This window comes from Lithobates pipiens, unplaced genomic scaffold, assembly GCF_037356315.1.
Source record: "Lithobates pipiens isolate NorthernLeopardFrog02 unplaced genomic scaffold, aLitPip1_a1.2 Scaffold_13, whole genome shotgun sequence".
NCBI lineage: Eukaryota > Metazoa > Chordata > Amphibia > Anura > Ranidae > Lithobates > Lithobates pipiens.
The window spans coordinates 307,944,839-307,957,893 of NW_027507718.1; the positions used below are offsets into that span (position 1 = coordinate 307,944,839).

The following is a 13,055-nucleotide window of genomic DNA, read 5'->3' on the forward strand; positions in this document are numbered from 1 at the left end:
CCCTAACCCTAAACAACCCTAATCCAACCCTTAATCCTAAACAATAACCCTAACCCTAACGGATAACCACTTACCATAACACCCAACCCTAATGACCAAATGACATTGCCACAGATGGTCACAGTTGGCTTTGAGGCCATGTATCTCTGATGCAGAAAAGTGCATGACATGACATTGGGGTTCCTGGCATTAATTGGCCCCAAGATATGGGCCCCCAAAGTCGGATCGCAAAATGTCATTCTCTGATGCAGAAAAGTGCATGACATTTTGCGACCCGACTTTGAGGCCCCCTTTCTCGGGGTCACTTGGTGATAGGAACCCCAAATTTGGATATGTTGTAGTGCTAGATCCACAGTGTCTGCATACCACTGTTCCTGGCATCAAGTGGCCCCAAGATATGGGCCCCCAAATTCGGGTCACAAAATGTCATTCTCAGATCATATTTCTGAGTTTTCAGGTCCAATAAATTGGGTTCCTTTAAAAACGCATATAAACGCAAACGCGGCTAAACGCGTGTGCCGCGTTTAGCCACGTTTTGCATCTGAAACGTGGAAATTTTTGCGTCTGAACCTATATTTTTGCTTCTGGAAAAACGAGGTTAAACACAACTGCATAAAAATGGCAAAAAACGAGACTGTGTGCATGGACACATAGGATAACATTGAATGAGTTCAGGGGCAGTTGAAAAAAGTGTCCAACTGCATCTGAACACGCGTTTAACTGCGTCTCGTGTGCATGAGGCCTTATTCTGTTTCACAGTTTTTCTGTAAATTATATATATATATATATATAAAACTTATGATTTTTTTTATTGTTTTTTTTTATTTTCAACTTAAATGAGAATGAAGTTCTCGCCCTAAGGTGTCTGCGGCTGCATGTGTGATAAAACTCTATGCATCTATATGTAACATGTAGCTGCGCGTTTCATGCAGTACACCACACTGTGTTCTGGGTATGGGCGGAGACGTCCCGGAACACAGACTAGTCTACAGTCTGGTCTACAGCAGCGGCGCTCAGCCAATCACAGCAAGCAATGTAGACTAGTCTGTTTCTGGAAGTCTCTGTCCCATAGCCGGAACACAGTGCGGTATGTATGTAGCCAGCCACAGATACAGAACAGATATACATGCAGCGGGCTGACAGCTTAGGGAGAGACATGGTTTGGTCCAACAACAAACTATGTGTACAGTAGTTCAAAAGCTGGAGTTCTCTTATAAATTGAAGAAGTGCAAAAAAAACTGTAGAAGAACTACAATGAACAACAAATGGCACAACTAGACAATTGCAACATAATATGTTTCAATTGTGTCCAATAGCACAGTCTGAATATACCAATTAATTTACTATGTTCAACATAGTAAATTAATTGGACTGTGCTACTGATTTCTCAAGCTATTTCAGTAAAAGTGGCAGATTTCGCCTTAAGAACAAAATTTGTTCAGCTTCCTCACAGGAGAGATGGTTCCTCTTCTCATCAAGAATGTGGTGTTAGACTGAATAGTCTCTCACTCTCTGTACTTGTGCTTGAGGCAAATAAATATATGCGTGCAATCTTTGCAAGCAAAGGAAAACGTTGTTTGTTGATGCGCCAGTACTCAAGGGGATTGTCGCTTCTGGCAATAGGCTGTTCAGGTAAATACAGTAAATCTCCAGCTGTTGGGTAGCTGCAGTTGTTGGGGCACTGCTATGGATCGGGGTGCATTCATGTAAAATTTCTTCAAACATATCAGAAATTGGGGGAGTGTGTTCCTTTTCACTTGTATGCAGCCTTTTCTCTGGTATACTTTCCTCTGTGCTACACCCCGAAACTCCTTCACCAGATGCTTCCATCACCTATATTTGTGCCTATATCTTTTCCCATACACGCTGATTTTTCTCTACATTAAAAAAAATAATGCTCTTTAAATTGAGGATCTAGAACTGTTGCAATGCAGTACAGAAGGTTGGATTTGGTGTCTTGAAACCAGTTATCGGCCTCCAGTAGAGTGGTTTTAGCCGTTTTTTTCACCATGGTCTGTTTCTGCCTCTTTTCCTAGCAGATGCTTCAGTGCAGCAATCAAGGGGATAACTTCAGCAATGGAAGCATTAGCTAAGCTTATTTCTTTTGTTAACTGTTCAAATGGAGATAGAAGAGACAAACTATTTTCAACTAACATCCACTGATGTGTGCTCAGTGTTGCCGGTAGTTCGTAATGTGCAATCTACACAGCTAAAGCATGCCTTTATTCGAAAAGACTTAGTAGGTACTGTTTAAATGAGTGACTACATCTTTCTGCAGTCGTTTTTGTGGCATTCCAAACTGTATCTACAAAGTTTGTAATCTGGAATAAGCAAGCGGAGAATGCTTAAAGTGACCTACAATTTTTCTTCCTTTTTGTTTTGATATCAGATAGGGTGCACTGACTCAGCAATCCCTCATTCACAGTCAATTGCAGCTTGTGTGCCATACACGGTATGCTTTTAAGTTCACTGTCCTCCGTTGCCTTTGTCATGTTCCTCGCATTATCTTGGACAATCAAATGCACTTTAGACTTTTCAATGTGGCAAGTGTCAGATATTGCTGCTGCAGTATGTGATCCAACAAACTCACGTGCGTTAAGTAGGATGTTTTGCAATTGAAATTTGGCATCTATCCACTACGCTGTCAGGCTAAACATGCTCGTTGGACTGACGTCTGAACTCCAAATGTCAGTAGTAAAACTGATTGCTATGATGTCAGTAGTCATGAGCTCATGAACACGGCTCAATATGTTGCATGAGCCTATGGAATCCAATGTCCTCCACAACAGAGAATGGCTGGTCATCTAATGCAATAATTTCCACAATTTTATCTGTAATGTCACGAGCTTTGGGACTGTCACTTGTAAATTTTTTAACCTTTTCGAAGACTGATGCCACAGATGGTATTGAACTTAATGTGCTTGAGCCTGAGGCACTTTTTGGAAGTGGTACTGTTTTCTTGTTTTCTTGTATTCTGAACTGGATGACGTGTTTTTAGGTGGTGTATCAAACCATTGGTTTGAAAAATGCCTTGGCACTGAACCCCCTCTTGAAATTTCTGCTGAGTAAAGACTGCAGATTGCAAATTTGGGGGTCTTTATCAGAAACTTTTAAATATTTCAACACTGCAGACATGGTCCACCTTTGCTGGTAGCGTAGAATAGCATAGAATAATCTATAGTGGGAGTGAAATCTGAGGGGAAAAGACGACTAAAATGAATCTAAAAACTAAACCCCAGGCAGCTATAAAAAAAAAAAAAAAAAAAACTAGACCTAACCACCAATCTTTTTTAACAGTTCAGCTCTCTTGCCATGCACTGCAGTACATCTGACTTGTACCAAAGAATATATTGATTTTATTGATTTGATTGCATGCTATTTTTGATATATAATATTCAGTAGTATATTGCTGCATGGTGCATACTGTCATATTTAAAAAAATTCAACACTTGGCAGTGTAGTATTAGTATAACACACTAACTGAATGCTATATAAATTGATGGTGCTATATAAGTACCTTAAAAATAAATAATAATTATTACCTGGATTGTTAGAGTAGTAGTAGTAGTAGAACTAACTATAATACTACAAGTACAACTGAATATCTCTTTTTCAATAGCAAAGTTTGCATTGTATATAGTACTAGATGGATTGTTTGTCAGTAGTTAAAGAGAATGCTCACCGGCGAATAGTAGCCATCCAGGAGGGACGGTGCCCACTCTCCAATGCAGCCGTCTCCTGAGTAACAACTGCCTCTCAAGTCTCAACCACGAGCAACGTCCTTGGGGAAAGTGCTTCCAACTCAAGCGGCTCCACCTCAGGGAACGTGCTCGCGAGTTCAGCGTCTTAACCACAAGGAACGTGCATGACATCACACAGTGCGTGCACCACTTCTGCGCATGTGCAGTTTTAGGCGCCATTATCTACATTTTTTTTTTTTCTTTCGGCAATGTGCTGAAAACACCATTTTTGGCCGATATGTTTCAGCAGCCGATATTTCGGTGCATCCCTAGTCGGTACCATTCGGTACGGCATTCGTCTCATCCAGCTGCCCCCAGCTACATCACTGACCTAGTCTCTAAATACCAACCTAATCGTTCTCTTTGTTCTTCTCAAGACCTTCTGCTCTCATCACCTCCTCCCATGCTCATCTCCAGGACTATTCCAGAGCCTCTCCAAGCCTATGGCACTCCTTACCCCAAACTGTTCTCCTTAGCTTTTATATCATCCCTGAAAATCCTCCTCTTTAGAGAAGCCTATCCTACAGACACCTAACAACTGTATTTTCATTTTCTCTATCTGATCTTTCCCCACAGCTACTACCCTTTGTTCCACTTGACCCCCTTCTAGATTGTAAGCTCTAATAAGCAGGGCCCTCTTACCCCCCCTGTATTGTATTGAATTGTATTGTAATTGTACTGTCTTCCCTGATGTTGTAAAGCGCTGCACAAACTGTTGGCTCTAAAAATCCTGTATAACGTAATGCAAGGGCCAACCTGATTGCATACAAATTGAAAGTGTTCAGGTTTGATCCCATATATTATATGGTTTTGGTAAATCTAAAGGAAAATTGTATAATCTATGTCCAGTTTGTATGTTCTATCCAAAAAATTAAAACATATTGGAATGTATGTAATTGCCTTCTGCTGACTCCCCCTGCAGTGTTTGTGACTGTAAATGGGGCAAACACATTAGACTTTAAGCAGCTTGGGAAGAAGAATGTGAATCTGATAGATTATTGCCTTTGACTATTTTAACATTTGTATTGCTTTTTTTTTTTTCCAGCTGTGACATACCCAAATGGGTTTGAGTAAACTCGATGTGCTATACAGACGGTTGCTTCTAACAAAATTTTTCATCCGCGGATGGGGAAAACCTGAAGATTTAAAGCGGTATGATTATAGAATTCATATTATATTATTGATGGTAGTGTTCATCATCTTCTATAATTCTATGTGGTATTTGTTCTATATTTAAAATGTAATTTAAATCGGTTGGCATATAAAAGCTGTAAAACTGCCAATGCAACCCTGGATTCTGAACTGTACTTTCAGGCCAACATCCAATCCCTGTCCAAATCAGGCTGCCTTAACATCTCCAGAAAGGAGTGGCTCAAGAAGCAGTACATTAAGGTCACAGATTGGCCTAGCCAGTCTCCAGCTCTTAATCGTATAGAAAATTTATGGAGGGAGCTGAAACTTTGAGTTGCCAAGAGACAGCCAAGATTCACCAAAGATTTCTAAGGTTTGCGGTGGATCAGTGCCACTTCCATTTCATGGCCCTACCTTTCAGTCTTGCTACCTCACCTCGAGTGTTCACGAAAATTCTCTCCCCGCCCCTGGCAAAACTAAGGGCTTGGGGCATAACAGTGACAGCTTATATGGATGATTTGCTACTCGTAGAACAGTCCGCAGCACGCTTAGACTGCAATGTACTCAGCACAGTAGAGTACCTAGGCTGGGTCCTCAATCTAGAAAAATCTTCCTTACAGCCCCTAAAAAGACTGGAGTATTTGGGCATAAACACAGTCCAAAGCAGAGTATTTTTTATCCAGGTCAAAAGCTAAAGCCATAAAGGATTTGGCACGGGTAGTCATAGCAAGGAAAAATCCCTCCATTTGACTATGTATGAGACTATTAGGGAAAATGGTGGCCTCTTTCGAGGCTGTTCTTTACGCCCAGTTTCACTCAAGGCCTTTACAGAGCAGCATCCTCTCTGCCTGGAACAAAAGAGTTCAAGCCTTGGATCTTTCCAATGTGCCTATCACCATGGGTATGCCAGGGCCTCAATTGGTGGTTGCTGACCAAGAATCTACTGAAAGGAAAATCCCTTGTTCCAGTTACTTGGAAAGTCATAACCACAGATGCCAGCCTAATAGGCTGGGGAGCGGTTGTGGAAGAAGCTTCCACCCAGGGAAGATGGTCCAGAGCCGAAAGGCTCATGCCCATCAACATTCTGGAGATTTGGGCGATTCGTCTAGCCCTCTGGACTTACAGGTTGCAGGGTTGTCCTGTCCGGATACAGTCTGACAGTACTATGGCAGTGACCTATATCAATCACCAAGGGGGCATCAGGAGTCTGGATGCCCAAAAAGAGGCGAATTACATTTTTTCTTGGGCAGAGAGGCATGTTCCTTGTCTGTCTGTGGTCTTCATTCCAGGGATAGAAAATTGGCAGGCGGATTTCCTAAGCCGCCAGCAGCTGTGTCCAGGAGAATGGTCTCTACACCCCAACATATTTCCTGCCATATGTCAAAAATGGGGTACCCCGGATGTAAACCTTGTAAAAATTGGACAGTTTTGTGTCAAGAACAAAGGATCCACTAGCACAAGGGTCAGATGCCTTAACGATTCCATGGGATCAGTATTCTGATTTATGCGTTCCTTCCAGTTCTGCTTCTCCAATTCCTTCAGAGAGTCAAAACAGAAGGAAAGCCGGTAATTCTGGTGGCCCAGGCGACCTTGGTATGCGGAGATTGTAAAAACGGCAGAAGGAAGACCTTGGGTTCTTCTGCTGCACCAGATCTACTCTCACAGGGTCCAATATTCCATCCTGCCTGAATTTGACGGTTTGGCAGTTGAGACCCACATTCTGAAGTGTCGTGGCCTCTTGGGGCCAGTCCTGTCCACTCTAGCTAATGCTAGGAAGCCAACCTTCAGGCTCATCTACTACAGAATCTGGAAGGCATATGTTTCCTGGTGTGAATCCAGGGGGTGGCATCCTAGAAAGTATGGCATTAGCAGGATTCTTGCCTTTCTTCAATTAGACGTAGAAATGAAGCTGGCCTTGAGCACTATCAAGGGCCAGATCTCAGCCTTGTTGATATTCTTTCAAAGACCACTTGCCTCTCATTCCCTGGTCCGGACCTTTGTTCAGGGGGCACTATACTTGAATCCGCCGGTTAAGCCACCTGTGTACCCATGGGATTTGAATTTTGGTTTTGTCTGTTTTAGAGGAATAACATTTTGAACCATTGCACCATGCTTCTTTAGTTCTTTTGACAAAGAAATAGTTTTTTCTGGTAGCCATATCCTTGGCTAGAAGGGTATCGGAGTTAGCAGCTCTTTCTTGTAAAGAGCCATATTTGATTATTCACAAAGACAGGGTGGTGTTGCGTCCTCATCTGACTTTTCTGCCTAAAGTGGTTTCAGGATTCCATCTGAATCAAGATGTGATCCTACCGTCCTTTTTTCCAGTTCCACAGTCGAACGGAGGAGAAGTTGTTGCGCTCTTTAGATGTTGTAAGAGCAGTCAGAATCTATCTGCAGCCAACGGCTCAGATACGAAAGACTGATTGTCTATGTATTCTGCCAGAAGGCCCCAAAAAGGGCCAGGTAGCGTCGAAATCCACTATCTCTAGATGGATTCAACAGGTTATTGTTCAGGCTTATGGTGTAAAGAAGAAGATTCTTCCTTTTTCAGGTTAAAGCGCACTCAACTAGAGCAGTTAGTGCTTCATGGGCAGTGCCTCCATGGCTCAGATCTACAAGGCTGCAACTTGGTCTTCAGTCCATACATTCACTAGATTCTATCAGGTGGATTTAAGAGGGCATGAGGATGCCCCTTTTCGGTCACAGGGTGCTGCTGGCTGCAGTATAGGTCCTCTTGTCCAATCTGAAATCTGCAGGGGATCAAATAATTTTCCCCACTGTAGATTCAATTTGATATGTGTTTATATGGAGCACAAATTGCAATGTGTGTGTGTGTGTGTGTATATGTATATGTGTATATAATATATATAATATAATATAATATATATAATATATATATATATATATATATATATATATATATATATTTTATATTATGGATCTTTCATTTATATTTACTTTTTCCAGACTATTTGAATTTCGTAAGCTTATTGGAAATCGAGAAACATGTCAGCATCTGGTGCCTAAAGATTACCCAGTGTACGTTGACACGGTAAGGCTTTCATTTAGACATTTAGTATATGACTGGTTTCATCCTGGTTCTACTGCTGTAACATATGGATCAGTTTAAACCTCGACTGTTATTTATCTGTGTGACCGGATTGGAAATGGATTGTATGATAATTGATTTCCTTTTTATGTGTAACAAAGTTTAACTTGTGGTTATGTTTTATGCCTTGATTTAGGTTGAAGAACAAACAGATTGCAAGATTCTCGATGGACATTTTACCTCACCTTTGGTTCACTATGTGCCAGATGTTATGCCCAGTGAAACAGTTGTAGCACGGTAAGCTTGGCTGGTGACCTTCCCAGAAAGCATTTTTTGTAGATGTCATATGAGAAATAACGGGCTGTTTGACTAATCTTCTTGGAATTGGTTGCTTTGGTGCTAGGACCCACTGCAGACACATCAGTAACTCTCCAGAAAAAAATTGCAACTGGTCTTGGTGGCATGGCTGCAGATTCAATGCAGGGAAGATATCTATTATTCAGAGATACATCGGCTGAAGTGACATTCGGTCAATGTGTGTTGATGGCACAAATGCAGTGATACTTGTTACTTATTCCCCTTTGATAAGGGAAGAGTTAATGCTTGTACAGAGATTTTGCAGCCACTGATAACAAGTGCTATTAATGGTCATAAGTGTACAATAATACTTATAGAAAAGACCTACCAAGCTCCGCTGTCACAAGTGATGCTTTCTTCTGGAGCGGTACTTGCATAGATCTGGCTTTCAATGTCATGTTTATTTTCACTTATTAACTACTTCCAGTCTGGACCAATTCTGACATTCCTCTCCTACATGTAAAAAACATTACTTAGAACCCCCAAACATTATAGAAGCCCTAGAAAATAAAATGGGGCGTGTTGCATATTTTTATGTCACACAAGAGTGGTTTTTCAAATGCAGATTAAAAAAAAAAAAAAGAAAAACTTTATTGTATTTTAAAGCACAAAAAAAACAAAAACGCAATATAATACCCAATTTTTGGGTAAAATATAAAAGATGATGTTTAGCCAAGTAAATAGCCACTACACATGTCAAGCTTTAAAATTGCGCCCGCCTGAGGAACAGCACCAACCTTCGTTACCTCAAAGACCTCATAGACAACACTTTAAAAGCTTTTACAGGTTACCAGTTTAGGGTTGCACAGGAGGTCTGGTGATAGAATTCTTGCTCTCGCTCTGACTTTTGCAGCGATACCTCACATGTGTTGTGCAATTGCTGTTCTCAAATGTGTGGGAGGACAGGGGCACTTTTAAAGTTTTTTAAAAAAAATGTTATTTATTTTGTTTGAATTAACATTTTCTACACTGTCTCTTTAATTTTAAACTTTTTTTTTTTTCCAATAACTTTATTGCTGTCACAAGCATTAAACAACATCCCTTGTGACTGCATGGGATGGAACAGGTCCTCTTTATAGACAGATCTGGAGTCTATTAGGCCCCAGATCTCTCTTCTGGCCTCCAATGCAGCCAATCAGATACAGATCAGTATGATCAGCTGCTTCACTGGCCAGTAATCAGCCAGTAAGCACAAAGCCGAAACCAGAAGTGACTAAATCCTCGAAGCTTCTGGTTTCTGCCACCTCTCATTGTGAGAGACGAGCCGGATGCCGCCAGTCGCATCCTTACTGGGCTCCCCTATCACTCAGGAGAGCCCTGTAAAGGCAGAAGGAGGGGGGAGGGACCCCCTTCTACTGCCTGTAAATGTAATCCAGCTGTGATACCTCCAGCAAGTGTTACCTTCTATTGTATTTTTTTTTTTATTTCTGTGTTTTTTCACTGGGGTACATTTGAAGCCAATGGTTTTTCATGATCGATACAAATAAATCTCCCATGTCATTGGAAATAAAAAGTAATTATAAGCTCTCACCTCCATGCAAGGTGATATATCTGCTGTATTATTTTTATTATGTTTTATAGGTTTCAGTTCATAGTGCCTAAAGAATGGAAGAGCAAGTACAGGCCTGTGTGCATTCATCTGGCTGGTACAGGTGACCATGTAAGTATCTTTTATATATGGCACACTTGAAACATATTTGTGTATGTTCTATTTTCTATGGGGGCAGGATACTCTTCATGCATATGCTTGTGTGGGTTTACTCCGGATCCTTTGGCTTGGCCTTAGTATGTGCTTGCATGTAGAATCGGGACCTTAGGTTGTAAGCTCTCTAAGGCAGGGATTGATGTAAGTGAAAGTTATGCCTAAATTGCCGGTGCTATATCAATACCTGTAGTATAGTATTCTGTGATAAATGGGTTATCTTCAGATCTGTTAATTCTTATTTGTGACTGGGCCAGAATGCCCCCACAAAAAACACCAAAACGATGAGGTTTATTTAGAATGAATTAATTTTCAAAGAGGATTCCTCCATTACATTTAACAATCTGCCCTCATCAACAGTTTCCTTTAATACAGAGATTATAATAACAAAGCTTTGCCCCTTAGCCACCATATTACATTCAAATATAATGTGGGCAAATGAGGTGAAAATTATTGCCGAATCTTGCCTATTATTCAAATTCTCTTTTATGTTGTGTGCAGCTGTTGATGGACAAATCATATTAAATTGAAATGCTATGGGCAAGCCCTGTTTGTTTTTTAGAATATCTCTATCATGTTTATGTGACTACAGATGGGTGAATAGGGCAAATTGTCTGAAAATTATGTTCTAATTCCACAAAATACAGATAGATGAATGTCCAGCAGTGTGCAAACCCCAAAGGTTCTACTTTATAAATAGACCACATTTCTTTATCGTACATCATGGGACACAAAGCGTTAAGTTACTTAATGGGTTATAGGCTACCTTCAGGTGTTGACACTGGTAAACCCAATCAAGGAAGTTTACTCCCTATATAACCCCTCTTCCTTCCAGGAGCACATCAGTTTTTTCACCTGTGTCTAAAGGTGTTGGTCACGAGTTAAGATGTGCTCTGAGGAGCTCCAGGGGGGATCCATGCTGGATTTAAATAGCCTCCATAGACCAGATCCATCCAAAGTGCCATTGAGGTCTAAATGGATGGGTGCCTGGGACCTCGTATCCGAAGCACGAGATTTTGCCTGTAACGCCTCTCTTTGTAGGGCAGGAACCCAGGGCTTAGGTCTTGTTACATTTACCTAAACTTCTTGATGGAGTGCTCTTTACAGGTCCAAGGCAGTTGGAACCCCGTTTTAGGGACCCAGTCCTTGAAGGTTTGCTGCCCAGCCCGCCGTGATGGATGAATTCAGCAAATCCTGCGGTGAGGATAAGGTAAGGGAAGAAACTTGGGAATTAAAAACACCTATGTATTTCTTCCGTCTCAGCAGCGTGTGGAGGGAGACTCTGCAAGGTAAAAGAAAGCTGCAAACATGTTTTCTTCTCCCCCCTGATGGGACCAGAGCATCCCCACCGCAGGGGTCCAGCTAATACTGCTAATTGTTTTTACTGTGGCTGATTTCATTGTTTGTGCCTGCTGCTGAGTGGGTCCCTGCTCCCCTCCACCCCCCTTGTGTTGGATCGGTAGGACCCGAAAATGCCGTGTACAAACGCGGGAACATTTTAAAAGTAAAAAGGGGGCAAAACTTTTCCTGGGAGAGGGCAGGGCCTAAGCACGATTCTGTGAATGTCCACGAGGACACACTGCAGGCTAACACAAAATGCAACAGAGCTGTGACAGTCTCTCCACAGCTGACAAGGAGAAAACCAGCAGCCTGCAACAAAAGGACACAAGAGCTGTGGGACATGGGAGGGTTGCAAACTGGCATTCCTGATACAGGAAAGACACCCTTTTCCCAGCACTATGCTGAATTTTATAGCGCCTTTAAATGTCATGACTATTTTCAGAGATTAAGTGCAATTTGTATAGTGCCTCTGTTTTTTGTACTTGGAGCTATGCCTACCAAAAAAAGACACCACGTAAAGGTTTCACCACCAGGGGCTAGTATCCCGAGTCACATTTCCATGCTGTCATCCTCGCCTGAATTACCAGTTATGGCAAGCCAGGGTGAGCCATTTGGAACAAATTGATGGTGCAACTGCTTCTCACATCTCAGCCCCTTTATACGTGACTGAAGATGTCCTTTCCTCCTCCCTGCAGGGTCTGGAAGAAAGATTAGTGGCTTTAATCGCATCCTTCATTCAGATGGATAGGAAGCATGCTAGATCCACCTCCCCGATTTCAGAACCTTTGCAAGAGGACCAGTGGGCACAGGATGAGGTGTTACCCTCAGTCAATCGGGAGGAAAAACTAACCGATGATGATTCCTCTGCGGAGGAAACAACGGTAGAAGAGCCTTTTTTTCAGCCTCTCAAATCTGAGAAATTGCTGATACAATCTCTTACGGAGATGGGTCATTCTACTTTCATGCTATCCCTAACGGAGTCTCCTGAAAGGTCGGTTTCTTCCTTGGATTCTTTAAAACCCTCTCAACCTTTGCATGCGTTTCCTGCATACGCATTACTAGAACAGCTTATTTTTGCTGAATGGGATCACCCGGATAAGCATTTTTTTTCCTCCTAAGAAAATTGCAATCCCTTGGAGACTAAATTCTCTAAAAGATGGAAAATACCAGCGGTTGATGGGTTGATGCTGCGATTTCCAATGTGAATAAAGGCCTAACTTGTCCAGAAGACAACGCACAGATGCTTAAGGATCCAACAGATAAGGATTTGGAATCCCTGTTAAGATCTACTTTTTCCATGGCAGGTGCCAAAACTCAGTCTGCAGTCGCTGCAATAAGCGTCTGTCAATCCCCAAAGGACCAATTTAAACAGGCCCTTAGAGAGCTTCCTGCACGACAAGCTTGGGAATTGGCTGAACTACCAAAAGCATTATGCTTTGCCATAGATGCTATTAAAGATTCTATTCAACCGGCATATCGCTATACGTTTGTGCAGATGCGTAGAATCCAGTGGTTAAAAAATTTGGTCAGCTGAAGCACCATTTAAAGACCTCCTAACTGGGCTCCCTTTTCATGGGGAGTGACTATTTGGAGAAAACTTGGACAAATCTATCCAAGCAATTTCTAATGGGAAAAGAACTCTTTTGTCATTCAAAAGAAAGTATAAACGCCCTTCATTTAAACAGGGTCTATCTCCTACGCCAGGGGCTTCCACCTCTAGGCAGGGCCGACTGCC

At 41.8% G+C, this 13,055-nt stretch overlaps 1 protein-coding gene across 1 annotated transcript in view; it reads left to right on the forward strand.

Moving 5' to 3' along the window:
- ABHD18 (abhydrolase domain containing 18) overlaps positions 1–13,055 on the forward strand; it is a 54,672-nt gene that overhangs the window by 12,227 nt on the left and 29,390 nt on the right. The window contains exons 2-5 of the mRNA XM_077476889.1: positions 4,786–4,892; positions 7,839–7,923; positions 8,117–8,217; positions 9,859–9,937. Coding sequence (XP_077333015.1) covers positions 4,801–4,892; positions 7,839–7,923; positions 8,117–8,217; positions 9,859–9,937 — 357 coding nt within the window. The 5' untranslated portion in view covers positions 4,786–4,800. The remainder of the gene's footprint in view (positions 1–4,785; positions 4,893–7,838; positions 7,924–8,116; positions 8,218–9,858; positions 9,938–13,055) is intronic.